General features: G+C 37.2%; 1 protein-coding gene across 1 annotated transcript; it reads left to right on the forward strand.

Annotated features, from left to right (window-relative positions):
* Window positions 1–5,138: 5,138 nt before the first annotated feature.
* On the forward strand, window positions 5,139–5,762 carry LOC128554819 (uncharacterized). Its single transcript, XM_053536131.1, has one exon. The coding sequence runs from the start codon at window positions 5,139–5,141 to the stop codon at window positions 5,760–5,762; it is 624 nt and encodes a 207-aa protein (XP_053392106.1).
* Window positions 5,763–13,635: the final 7,873 nt, after the last annotated feature.

Below are 13,635 nucleotides of genomic sequence, written 5' to 3' on the forward strand. Positions count from 1 at the left end.
ATTATTTTGATTCGTCAAAAAACATGGCTGCCAGGAGACATGGTCACTTTTCCCTTCATGCATATAGTAGAAACTTCTTCTTGTATAAAACTGTCAGCCTGATTTTAAAATAATTTCACACAAATTGTCTTTGTGTGACCTACAAATACTGTTCAAATTTTTCTGATTCATCAAAAAACATGGCTGCCAGAGGGCGTGGTCACTTTTCATCAACAATTTCTTTAAACAACATCTCCTCCAAAACTACTCAATGTATTTTGATGAAACTTTACACAAATGATCTCTGGGCAGCTCTTTTTCAAAGCTGTTAAATGGTTCCAGTTCGTTGAACATATGGGTCAGTTTGGTTAAAAATAGGTTTTCAGCTTTTCTCTAGAGCTTTGATAATTGGCATGTGATATAAGGGTTTGACTTTTGACACTCTACCATAATTGTCCAAATTACTGCCCTAAGGTCAATAAAATGGCCATGCCAATGTCTGACATGTACTTTTACAGGCGTATATATAAGAAACTTAGAAAATCTCCTTCTCTGACTCAATAATCGCTAGGGCCTTGGTATTTGGCATGTGATATCAGATTTGTAATGTCTACCATAATTATTCAAATTATTGCCCAAGGTTAAAAAATGTGTGTGCCATGTATATAATACAGGCTAACATAGAAGAAACCTAACTCTGTACTTATACAAACACATTTGAAGCCTAGTACACAGGTAAAGCGCTGAAAAACAAGCTCTAATTCTGCTGTTTTTAAATTTGCATACTTCACACGATTAATCAGCACCTCTGTTTAAACTAGAGATGCTTTTGAGAAAAGGGCATGTCTCCCACAACTGCCTAATCATCTAAATAGTAAATCAGTCCTTATATACTGTATTCTTAGAGCACATGTGCATGCGCATTTTTGACACTAAAAGGACCCCTATACTACTTTTAAAAGAGGTCAAAAATGCGCAAGAAATCTGAGAGTTTTATGGTAGTTCAAGGGCCATAGTTCCAAAGTGCCTGGGCCGATTAGACTAGTTATCGAACTTAGCCGAGCACTTATTGGCAAACACATTTTGTTCAAGTTTGGTGAAGATCGGGTGAGAAATGTTCGACTTAGAGTGCGGACAAGCTTTGTGACAGACACACAGACAGACACACATACAGACAGAAGTAAATCAATATGTCTCCCACTCCACTTAATTGCAAATATCTTTCCCACCTTTAAATGCACTCTCAAGTTTAAGGTATCCAAAATGGAGCTCTCTAAACTTAAAACAAGATGGTCATGATGACCCTGGATCACTCACCTGATTGATATGAGCTACCTGTTTCAAATGTCAAACTGATGCTAAAACATTAAGAAAGTAAGTCACATTCATGGTCACTGCCCAGTGGTTTTGAAGAAGAAGATTTTTGAAGTTTACAATATAGCAATCTAACTAAAATAAGCCCTGTCCCTAGCTGCCATATTTTTTACTACAATATAACGGCCTGAGCAATCTTGGTAAAGGGTCACCTAGATACCATTTCTAAAAATTCTATATATCTCATAGTTTCTGAGGTGTATATTTTTAAAGATTTCCTTTTCAGATGCCATAGCAACCGAAGTTCTGCATACATTTCAATTCTTTGGGCAATTTTGAAAGGGGGTACCCAAGGATCATTCCTGTGAAGTTTGGTGTAAATCTGCTCAGTGGTTTTGAAGAATTTTTTTTTAGAAATTGTTGACACGCGATGGACGACGGACATCAAGTGGTCACAAGAGCTCACCTTGAGCCTTTGGCTAAGGTGAGCTACAAACAAGAACGTAAGTCAGTAGGTAAAGGTCACAGTCAAGTGAGGTCATTATAATTAAACAGTCTAGGAAATATGATCAGATCATTTTTTAAATACTCTTTCCTATATAACCAGCCTCCTGGCAGCCATGTTTTTAACTAAAATAGAAAGGCTTAAGCAATTTTGGTAGAGGGTCACCTAGAGATCATTTCTACAAAATATTTTTTGATTTCCAGCTAACAGTTTCTGACAAGTTATCTTCATTATAAAGTTTAACCACAGTTCTAAATGGATTTTAATTCTTTGGGCAATTTTGATAGGGGCCCACCCAAGGATCATTTCTGTGAAGTTTAGTGTAATATGCCCAGTGGTTTTAAAGATTTTTGAAATACAATATAGCCATATAGGGAAAATAAGCCCCGCCCCCTGATGGCCATGTTTTTTACTGAAACAGAATGGCTTAGGCAATTTTGGTAGAGGGTCACCTAGAGATCATTTGAACAAAATATTTTTTGAAATCTGGTTAACAGTTTAATGAATTTTCTTTCAGTTGCCATGGAAACCAAAATTCTGCATAATTTAAATTGTTTGTGCAATTCTGAAAGGGGGTCACCTAAGGATCATTCCTGTGAAATTTGGTGTAAATATGCCAAGTGGTTTTGAAGAAGAAGTTTTTTAAAAATTGTTGACACACGACGCATGATGCAGGATGTACATCAAGCAGTCACAAAAGCTCACCTTGAGCCTTTGGCTAAAAACATACTAGTCTACGACACAAAAATATTTCACAGTGTTATTTCTGTTTCGTTTTGATAGCAGATGTAGATGTAGGTTAAGAAGTTAAAAGAAGAACTCTACCATTGTCCATCCAGTCCCTAGCTAAATTCCCTGGCCACAAGGCCTCTCCTCCAAGTAACCTTCATTTATCAGACACTTGCCAAATGCTTTCCACCAGCTGATTTTCTTATATCTATGTACAATATAATATATAGATCAGGGTTATAGTAATGCTAATGCTAATGCTAATGCATTAGTAATGCATTATTTTTTCAAATAATGCCAAGTTATGATTAATGCCACAATTTTAGCATTAAAAATAATGCTAATTTAATGCCAAAGTTAGTAATGCTCATGCTAATGGTTAGCATTACTTAGGCATTATTTTCTGTATCACTAGAGATCACTGCTTCAAGTTAACTTGGTGTGAACCAGATCACATCCAGAGATTGCCTCTCCTCCAAGTACCCTTCATCTATCAGACACTTGCCAAATGCTTTCCACCAACTGATTTTCTTATATCTCTGTACAAAATATAGTATATAGATGAATACTTCTGTGAAACCATAAAATATGACATATTTTATACAACAGTTACTGTTTACTGTATAAGCAAGATTTGCACTGCTGAAAATTAGACCATCTGCATCACCATTGACACAGTCAGAATTCAATTTGAGGTCATTTGGAAATAAAGTCACTTTAGTGTGTTAGTACATGAAAATGTGTGTCAACAAAAGCACTGACTTTGTCAAGTATTCATTAATCAAGCAGAATCTATGAAACACTGATAGCTGCAACATTTTTATATGTCACTCAAATTACAGGGAGTGGAAATCACACAGAAGTATGCATCCACAAAAGCACTGAATTTGTCAAGTATTTATTAATCAAGCAGAATCTATGAAACACTGATAGCTGCAACATAATTTTGATACTGTTATTTTTATAAGTCACTCAAATTACAGGGAGTGGAAAGTTGATATGGCATAAGAACTAATTTATCTTGTTTATACTAGTATAACACTCCAGTATATTGCAGAAAGATATATATGCACTTTGGTTTGTGATAGAGGGCAGTAAGCTTGAACAGTTAATATTGTTATTGCATTAAGAGTTATCCTTCTGATATATGAAAGAAAAACTAGAAATGGGATTTTCCAACTTTCTGTTTTAAAACAAGAATTTTACTTACTTTAAAGGAAATAAAAAAGGAGTTTTTCTAAATTAACTACATTAGTTTTACCGAATAATCATTACATAATGGAAGTCTCAATTATCAAACAACATCAAAATTAAAACAGAAACAATCAAAACAGGTAATCAGTGTTGTTTAAATAGATAATTTAATGTGTATGATTTAAAAACAAGCTCAGCTAATATATAAATTTTCACTAGCATAACATATACTTTTGAGTTTCTATGTGCTCTATTGTCTAAAACTGTAGCTGAAAATTTTCAGGAACTGAAATGCAAGAAATCACTTTCAAACTTCTTACTATTAAAGACTCATTTTAGTGAACCTTTTTCTAAATTTTGAAGTAAACTGACAAACAACTGAAGCCGTACCATTTAAATGAAATTATTTTTTTTTTACAAAGTTTGCATTCATTAAATAGATGATTTTTTACATGAAATTATTTTCTTTCTTACAGAATGTCACAAATACCTGATTATACACAAAATGTGTCTCTGAGACTGTCTGAAGTGCTTGATGAGACTGGAGTGAATGAGAGAATGGTGTGTAAGACAAGAAGAATAGGGCTACGGAAAGAGTCTTTATACACAATAACACACCAATTAGTGAATAGAAATGTGTCAGTGTATTGCTTTGGCAGTCAAACAGAAAGTACAACAACACCGGGACTTCAGTCAGACATTGACCGTCTTTACAGTATCAATGATTTTAATATAATAACAGACTGGAGTGAATGGGCGTAGCGCCCATTACGCAGTTTACGCAACTGCGTAATACTTTTTTGGCTGACTTGACCTTTTGAAATATGAAATATTGAAGAGCATGTTTTTTTTTTTTTAAAAAATCAAGTTCATATCCAATGTATTTCATTTACTACACGTATAATTTATAAACATGATACGGTGTAAACGGGTTTGAACTTAGTGCAAGAGTACTGGGTACCGAAAGTAACCTAAATCAATAATCTGGGTCAGTTTTGACACCTGCCAAAATGTCACATTTAACTCAGCGGTTTGCTCCCTGGGTGCGCGGTTTCTAGACATTGGAATCATTGATGTCACAAGAAGACTCCGGATGTCTGATTCCATGAAAATGTCGACTTTAATATCAAGGTTTGAGCCTTCGCGTAGTTGGGTAAAGCCTAAAAGCACTCACAGCAAAAGCGGGGCAGCTAGGCGTGTACCTGACCTAGTGTTTGATACTGAAAACTACCCGTATTTAAGGTATAGTCCTTCAGTCAATGGTGTTTTTTGTGCACATATTTTTCTTTGTTTTTTTTTTGTTTTGTCTTTAATTCATCTGAAAACACTCTCGTTGCTAAGCCCCTTGTAGACTGGAGCAATGTGTCTAGGATTATAGGGATGCATAAAAAATCACCTGATCCGTGACAGTAATGCAATGACTAAAGCTGACAAATTCATGAAAATATGTCAAAATCAAGAAAAAAGTGTTGTTGAGTTTGGCTCGAACGCTTACAGTAACAAAGTCGATAAAAATAATAAAGCCTTGACATCTATTGTTAAAACAATAGTTTTGCTGGGAAAACAAAACATAGCCTTTCGTGGCAAAACAGAAGAAAAAAGTAACTTCAGAGCTTTGATAAATTATCGCGCTGAAGTAGACAGTGATTTGCACGACCATCTAGCAAATTCTCCCAAACATGCACAGTATTTAAGCCCCTCTATTCAAAACGAATTCATACATATATGCGGCAATCAGATTTCGGACTCTATCGTGCACCGTTGCCAAGATGCGAGGTACTTTTCTATTCTTGCAGATGAATCTGCTGATGTCAGCAATACAGAACAGTTTGCTTTTTGTCTGCGTTATATTGAACGTCAGAGTTCCGGGAAGCATGTGCTCCACGAGGATTTTCTTTCATTTGTTCAGACAACAGAAACAACAGGTGAAACACTACACCAGTTGCTACTAGATGAAATACACAAACACAACCTGAACCCAAACTTTATCGTTGGACAAGGTTACGACGGTGCTGGGAACATGTCCGGTTGTCACCGTTGAGTGCAGGCAAGATTTTCTGCAGAATTTCCAAACGCAAAGTATATTCACTGTCGCAACCACCGTCTAAACTTAGCAATATGTCATGCTTGCAGGGTAGCGTTTGTGCAGTCGATGTTTACCGTTGTTGGGGATGTATTGTTTCTTATCACAAGTTCTCCGAAACGTCTCGGAGTTTATAGCTCTCATAACGATGACGGAGAAGCCTTAAAGAAGTTCTGCCCAACACGGTGGTCTCAGCACTCGGAAAGCATCACTGCTTTCTATACCCACTTCAAGTCAATTCTAGAAACACTTACTGACCTTCAAGTTGGCATGGACACCAAAACTGTCCACAGCGTCAAGCCTTCAAAAGGCTGTCCTGTCTTTTGACTTTGTTGTCGCTTTGTGTTGCGTCAGCGGTCCCTTAGATACATTGAATCCTTTGACGGATTCAATGCAAGACCCTCAATGTGACTTGGTCAAAGCAGCACAGCATACTAAAGTTCTTCATGGGTTGCTATATGCGTTTCTTAAAATGCACCAGAATGCGTCTTTTCATGTTCTTTTTTTCAAAATTTTCCCGGGGGAGGTCCACCGGACCCCCACCGGTGGGAGGGGGAGACCCCCTCCCACACTCTCCCCCCTCGGCACTTCGTGCCTCGTACTGCGTACATTTTTCAAAATCCTGGCTACGCCCCTGTGTACAACTGTAATGCCTTGAGCATAGATATTTGGCATGTAGCATTGTGTAGTGGTCCTGTACCAAATTTGTTAAAATCAGCCAGTGGGGTCAAAATGGCCCAACCTGGGCTTCATTAGTTTTACATAGACTAATACAGTAAAAGCTTAAAAAAAAATCTTCTTGCCTAAAACTGCAAGGCCTTGAGCTTAGCTATTTAGCATGTAGTTTTGTGTAGTGACTGTTTAAATCATGCCTCTGGGCCAGTCTCAGGGGTCAGTATTGGCCCCGCATGTGGGTCACTTTTTATGTAAGAAAAACTTTAGAAATCTTCTGGAGCTTAGATATTTTGTATGTGGCATGCATTGTGTAGTGGTCCTCTGCTGATTTTGTTCAAAGCATGCCTCTGTGGTTTACCGCCTTAGTAGCCTAGTGGTAGAGTGTCTGCTTCAAGTGTGGGAGGTCGTGGGTTCGATCCCCGGCCGCGTCATACCAGAGACATAAAAATGGTACCAGTAGCTTTCTTGCTTGGCGCTCTGCATTAAGAGGATAGTGCTAGGACTGGTCAGCCCGGTGTCGGTATGATGTGACTGGGTGGGGTATCATGCCACGTGTCTATGGCGTGATATTCCAGTGAGGCAGCACTATTAAGTTGGGCATTGTGCTCACTGTTACAAGTAGACACAGTTGTTTATATGAATGAAAAATTGTGAAAAAAGGGTCATTAATTTTACATAGAAAACTATGAAAAACCTTCTTGTCAGAATCTGCAAGACCCAGAACTTAAACATTTGGTATGTAGCATCCATACTGTAGTAGTTCTCTACCAAGTTTATTCAAATCATGCTCCAGTTGTCAAAATTGGCCTTGCATAAGGGGGTCGCTTGCTTGATTCAGTGTTGTTATATTTTCTGGTCCTTTGGGATTATGGAGTCCATTCAACATATGTGTAATAGAGTTCGCTTAAGCCGGTGCTAGGGGGCATGAGAGGTGTTGCACATTTCATTACCTGTCATGAACAGACTCAAACTGAGTCTGCTGTTATTCTTCTTTGTTGCATTCTTTGCTTCGAAAGGATCTTTTTATAGATTTTATTACTTAGACTTATATAAGTATTAAAGAGTGCGGGAGGTCGTGGGTTCGATCTCCGGCCGCGTCATACCAAAGACGTAAAAAATGGTACTAGCAGCTTCCTCGCTTGGCGCTCAGCATTAAGGGGATAGTGCTAGGACTAGTCAGCCCGGTGTCAGTATAATAGGTCTGAATGGGGTATCATGCCACGTGTCAACGGCATGATATTCCAGTTAGGCAGCACTATAAAGTTGGGCATTGTGCTCACTGCTAGACACTGTCGTTTATATGACTGAAAAATTGTTGAAAAAGACGTTAAACCCGAACACACACACACAAAACCTCAGGGCCTATCGCTTAGACGTTTAGCAAATAGAATTCTGAAGAGGTACTCTACCAAGAAATCATTTTCCTATCAGAGTTGTGTGAGCAATATAGGGCTGATAAATTGGCCCTTTTGTCATATTTTTGTAAACCACAGTTTTTTTTTTTACAGAAATGTCTACTTAAGGTAGTGAACCTGTGATGACACTTGGCAAACCAGGTTCCACACAACTGAAAATAATCAAACCATTATTATGTCTCCCACCACACAGTGGTGTGGGAGACATATTGATTTACTCCAGTCTGTGTGTGTGTGTCTGTCACAAAGCTTGTCCGCACTCTAAGTCGAACATTTCTCATCCAATTTTCAGCAAACTTGAACAAAATGTGTTTGACCATAAGAGCTCGGCCAAGTTCGATAACTAGCCAAATCGGTCCAGGCGTCTTGGAGTTATGGCCCTTGAATTACAAAAAATCGGCCTTTTTACTATTGTCTGCACTCTAATTCAAGCATTTCTCATCTGATCTTCACCAAACTTGAACAAAATGTGTTTGACCATGAGACCTCGGCCAAGTTCGATAACTAGCCAAATCGGTCCAGGCATTTTGGAGTTACGGCCCTTGAACTATCGAAAAATTGGCAGTTTTACTCTTGTCCGCACTCTAAGTCGAACATTTCTCATCCGATCTTCACCAAACTTGAACAAAATGTGTTTGACCATGAGACCTCGGCCAGGTTTGATAACTAGCCAAATCGGTCTAGGCATTTTGGAGTTACGGCCCTTGAATTACCGAAAAATCCGCCTTTTTACTCTTGTCCGCTCTCTAAATCCAACATTTCTCATCGGATCTTCACTAAACTTGAACAAAATGCGTTTGGCCATAAGACCTTAGCCAAGTTCGATAACTAGCCAAATCCACCCGAGCACTTTCGATTTATGGCCCTTGAATTACTGATTAAGTCGCCATATGACCTAAAATTGTGTCGGTGCGACGTTAAACCCAACAAAATAAATAAATAAATTGAATTACTGATTGGATCCACTCATCCAGACCATATAATTGGATCCACTCATCTAAACCATCTAAAGAAACTAGACATTTTACATAGGGGCAGTTGTGGGAGACATGCGCTTTTCTCAAAAGCATCTCTAGTTTTTACAGTATATTTACACCTCTTTTTATGGATGGCAGCTGTTGAAAACCTATAGTAAGTAAACAGTATTGTAGAAGCATTTTCAAACTTCTCTTAAGAGTAATAGAAAAGATAAATAATAAAAAAATATTAAAATTTATGCAACTTTTGCATTTCAAGGGAACTTAATTTGAAAAAGGACACTGAAATGTCCTTGCTCATACTTCATGTTCCCTTAATAGAAATGTCTACTTAAAAATTATCGTACTGGCCCTGGAGCTTGCATCTGAGTTTTCACCTTTGATGCACTTTCTTTTAATCTGTGTTATTAATTGATGTATTTGCTTCAAACTTAAAACATTTATTCCTTCTTTATACATCATTCATCTTAAAAGATAAAAGCCATAATTCTTGCACCAGTATTCCATTCAAACTTTAACTGCTTTCCAGCGTCACCATCCACATCGGGGGCATAAATCACACCTGTGATAGTTATAGTGTCTTCTGGTATACCCAATTTCACTATCAAGCATAAAAATATTCAAGCTCCTTGTCATCTCTGACAGCTTTTGTAAAAATATGAGAGATCAAGCATTTCTAGTTTTGCCTGAATTCAATTTAGGAAGCTTATCTAGCTGGCTTACAGAAGGTCCTCCACCCAACTTGAAAACTGGGAAGTTGTCAGAGGACCATTACAACTGTAGATACTCCTGTATAATGCACAGCTTTTAGCTCACCTGAGCTAAAGGCTCGTGGTGAGCTTTTGTGACCACTCCATGTCTGTCGCACATCTGTCAACATTTTATAAAAAAATCTTTACCTTGAAAACCACTGAGCGGAATTACACCAAACTTCACAGGAATGATCCTTGGGTGCCCACCTTTCAAAATTGTTCAAGGAATTGAATTCCATGCAGAACTGTTGTTGCCATGGCAACCGAAAGGAAAATCTTTAAAAATCTCCTTGTCCTAAACCACAGGTCTTAGGGCTTTTATATTTGGTATGTAGCATCATCTAGTGGTCCTCTACCAAGATTTTTATACGTTTGAAGGGACGTATTATGTTATACACCCGGTTTCCGTCCGTCCGTTAGCAATTTCGTGTCCGCTGTGTAACTCTTGAACCCCTTGAAGGATTTCAAAGAAACTTGACACAAATATGGAGACGACGTGCAGAGCGCCCATTTCAGGTGACTAGCTTCAAGGTCAAGGTCACACTTAGGGGTCAAAGATCATTATGAGTGTTTTGTGTTCGCTCTGTAACTCTAGGTCAAATCCAAGAAAAACCTTGTGTATGCGATAGAGACGGTATTTTTCAATTGATCTTCATGAATTTTAGTCAGAATAATTACCTTGATAAAATCTAGGTGGAGTTTGAAAATGGGTCATCTGGGGTCAAAAACTAGGTCACTAGGTCAAATCAAAGAAAAACCTTGTGTATGCAGTAGAGGCTGTATTTTTCAATAAGTCTTCATGAATTTTGGTCAGAATAATTACCTTGATGAAATCTAGACAGAGTTTGAAAATGGGTCATCTGGGCTCAAAAACTAGGTCACTAGGTCAAATCCAAGAAAAACCTCGTGTATGCGATAGAGACTGTATTTTTCAATTGATCTTCATGAATTTTAGTCAGAATAATTACCTTGATAAAATCTAGGTCGAGTTTGAAAATGAGTCATCTGGGATCAAAAACTAGGTCACTAGGTCAAATCGAAGAAAAACCTTGTGTATGCAATAGAGGCTGTATTTTTCAATTGATCTTCATGAATTTTGGTCAGAATGATAACCTTGATAAAATCTAGACCAAGTTCGAAAAAGAGTCATCCAGGGTCAAAAACTAGGTCACAAGGTCAAATCAAAGAAAAACCTTGTGTATGTGATGGAGGCTGTATTTTTCAACTGATCCTCATGAAATTTTGTCAGAATGATAAAATCGATGAAATCTAGGCCAGGTTCGAAAATGGTTCATCTGGGATCAAAAGCTAGGTCACTAGGTCAAATCAAAGAAAAACCTTGTGTTTGCGATAGAGGAGCTTTTGTGATCGCTCGATGTCCGGTGTCTGTCGTCTGTCTGTCTGTCGTCTGTCAACATTTAGCTTTGAATATGCGATAGAGGCTGAATTTTTCAATTGATCATCAATTTAATTCAAGAAACAACAATTTTCTACTGAAATTTGAACAATTTTAGAGCTTAGTTTAGGATATAAGTAAGAAATTATTAACGGAAACTGAAAACATATTTATTACAAATCAAACTGTCCGATTTTTATTTGAAAATGGCCATAATAAGAACCTTTCATGCAACTATATTCCCAATAACATTTGTTACCATCATCAATTTTCTTACATTCTGCATAACATTTCAATATAACTACATAAAAGAAGCAAAATATTGATCATTATTCAGAGCGAAAGACAAATAAATAATATTTCAGCAAATAAAGGTTGTTTAAAAATAGTTCAAATACAGAAAATGCACAAAATTACGTACTTTCAAAATAAAAGCTATTAATTTTGCGCGGTAACTGACACGTAACGTCATTACGTCAGTGACGTCATTTTAAGTCAACAATGTTTTGAAGCGTTTCTGCGGCAATTTATTCATTATTTCTGCATTATTAAACCATAAAGCATCAGATCGAAGACAAGTTCACAACTTGTTTTCAGAAGAATGGATAAAGAAAACACAATTAGTTTGTCGTAAACGTCGTCGTAAATCGTCACTAAATACCAAGGTAACCTACCTCCTTAATGAAATCTAGGCCAAGTTGGAAAATGGGTCATCTGGGAGCAAAACTAGATCACTAGGTCAAATCAAAGAAAAGCCTTGTGTATGCGATAGAGGCTGTATTTTTCAACTGATTAGCATGAAATTTTGTCAGAATAATGACCTTGATAAAATCTAGGCCGAGTTAGAAAATGGGTCATTTGGGGTCAAAAACTAGGTCACTAGGTCAAATCAAAGAAAAACCTTGTGTATGCAATAGAGGCTGTATTTTTCCATTGATTTTCATGAAATTTGGTCAGAATGATTGCCTTGATGAAATCTAGGTCATGTTTGAATATGGGTTATCTGAGGTCAAAAACTAGGTCACTAGGTCAAATGATAGAAAAATCTTCAGGGTTCAAATTTAGACAAGCATACTAGCTAAATGCTAGTGGAATTTTAAAATAGCTAGTGGGTTTGAATGTACTAGCTAATTTCAGCTAGTCAATAATATAACAAGCAAATGTCTTCAGAGCTTTAATAAAGTTTAATTGTTTTGAAGGTACACATTTTTCTTCATGAAAGAAATGTTATCATTTATGTTTATGATATTTTATTATTCAACAAAAATTGCACAAACTATTTTAAGCTAATAGAAAATATTTTTGTTTGTGACTGGCTACTAACTAACTAACTATCAGTCAGTAAGTTTTGGCCAGTAAAATAATAATAGAGTAAATATTATTAACATTAGCTGGTAGCTTTTCATTTTAGCTAGTGACCAAAAAGGGCACTAGCTAATTTCAGCTAGTACAAACTATTGTTAAATTTGACCCCAGTCTTGCCGTCTAAATTCGTTTTCGTTACCTATGCCACGTGACTTCAGTTTGCAAATCAAACTACTTGATAACGCATTATAGATAATTTATCAAAATGGAAGATTTATGCAACACTCTGCCTGATTGGACGAGAGTGTCAATTTCTTTCACTCTGTTGATTGTGCTACGCTGAGTGAAATGTAGACAAAGCGTTTATCCTAAACGACGCTGTTCACAGTTTTAAAGCTAACTTTGGCTCAGTATATTTAGCAAGAATATTGATATATCTCAAAATGATAAGTAAGTTTAATAAATATGATAAAAACCTGTTCAAATACCAACATATATCAAATTAAAGAAAGAGCTGAATACGGCGTATCACATGAATAAGGGTGTGATAAGAGTCTTTTATTTTATTACCCGAAATTATAATCAGAAGACAAGTAACATTCACATTTTTACATGTTTATTTGTACATTTCAGATATGAATACAGTCACATATTTCAATTACCGGCACGTAAGATACTGTAAACAGTGCTAATTCAACCTATGAAATATTCCTTTCAATATAGAAGTTATTATCAATATTTTGGCAGAGTATGGCCACTCCAATGAAAGCTATTTGAAAACCCAGTCGACCGGGAGGAAACCAGACGTACTCGTAAAGCACCACGTCATTGCTCCACGTTACCTGTAGAGCAACAAGCAGCGCCACACGGACGCAAGGGATACCACAGTACACCACAGTAAATTAAACATCCCCAAAACTCGACGTTACCTGCAAAGCAATGAGGAATATTTAGCGGACCAACGGAGCAATGCAACGTACTGTGGTTCTAAGCAACGAGCAAGGCTACAGTACACAACAATACTTAGCGGACCAACGGAGCAAGGCAACGTACTGTAATTCTAAGCAACGAGCAAGGCTACAGTACACCACAATATTTAGCGGAGCAAGGCAACGTACTGTACTTCTAAGCAAGGCAAATACTATAATGAGCAAGGCTACAGTACACCACAGTAAATTAAATATTCCCCATAACTCGACGTTACCTGCAAAGTAATGAGGAACATTTAGCGGACCAATGGAGCAAGGCAACGTACTGTAATTCTAAGCGAGGCAAATACTGTATGATGAGCAAGGCTATGACATCAGCAAG

The sequence above is a fragment of the Mercenaria mercenaria genome, unplaced genomic scaffold (assembly GCF_021730395.1).
Source record: "Mercenaria mercenaria strain notata unplaced genomic scaffold, MADL_Memer_1 contig_773, whole genome shotgun sequence".
Classification (NCBI taxonomy): domain Eukaryota; kingdom Metazoa; phylum Mollusca; class Bivalvia; order Venerida; family Veneridae; genus Mercenaria; species Mercenaria mercenaria.

What these genes read in the sequence shown, in the direction of transcription:
- LOC128554819 (XM_053536131.1), top strand. Translation starts at nt 5,139, where the DNA reads ATGACTAAAGCTGACAAATTCATGAAAATATGTCAAAATCAAGAAAAA.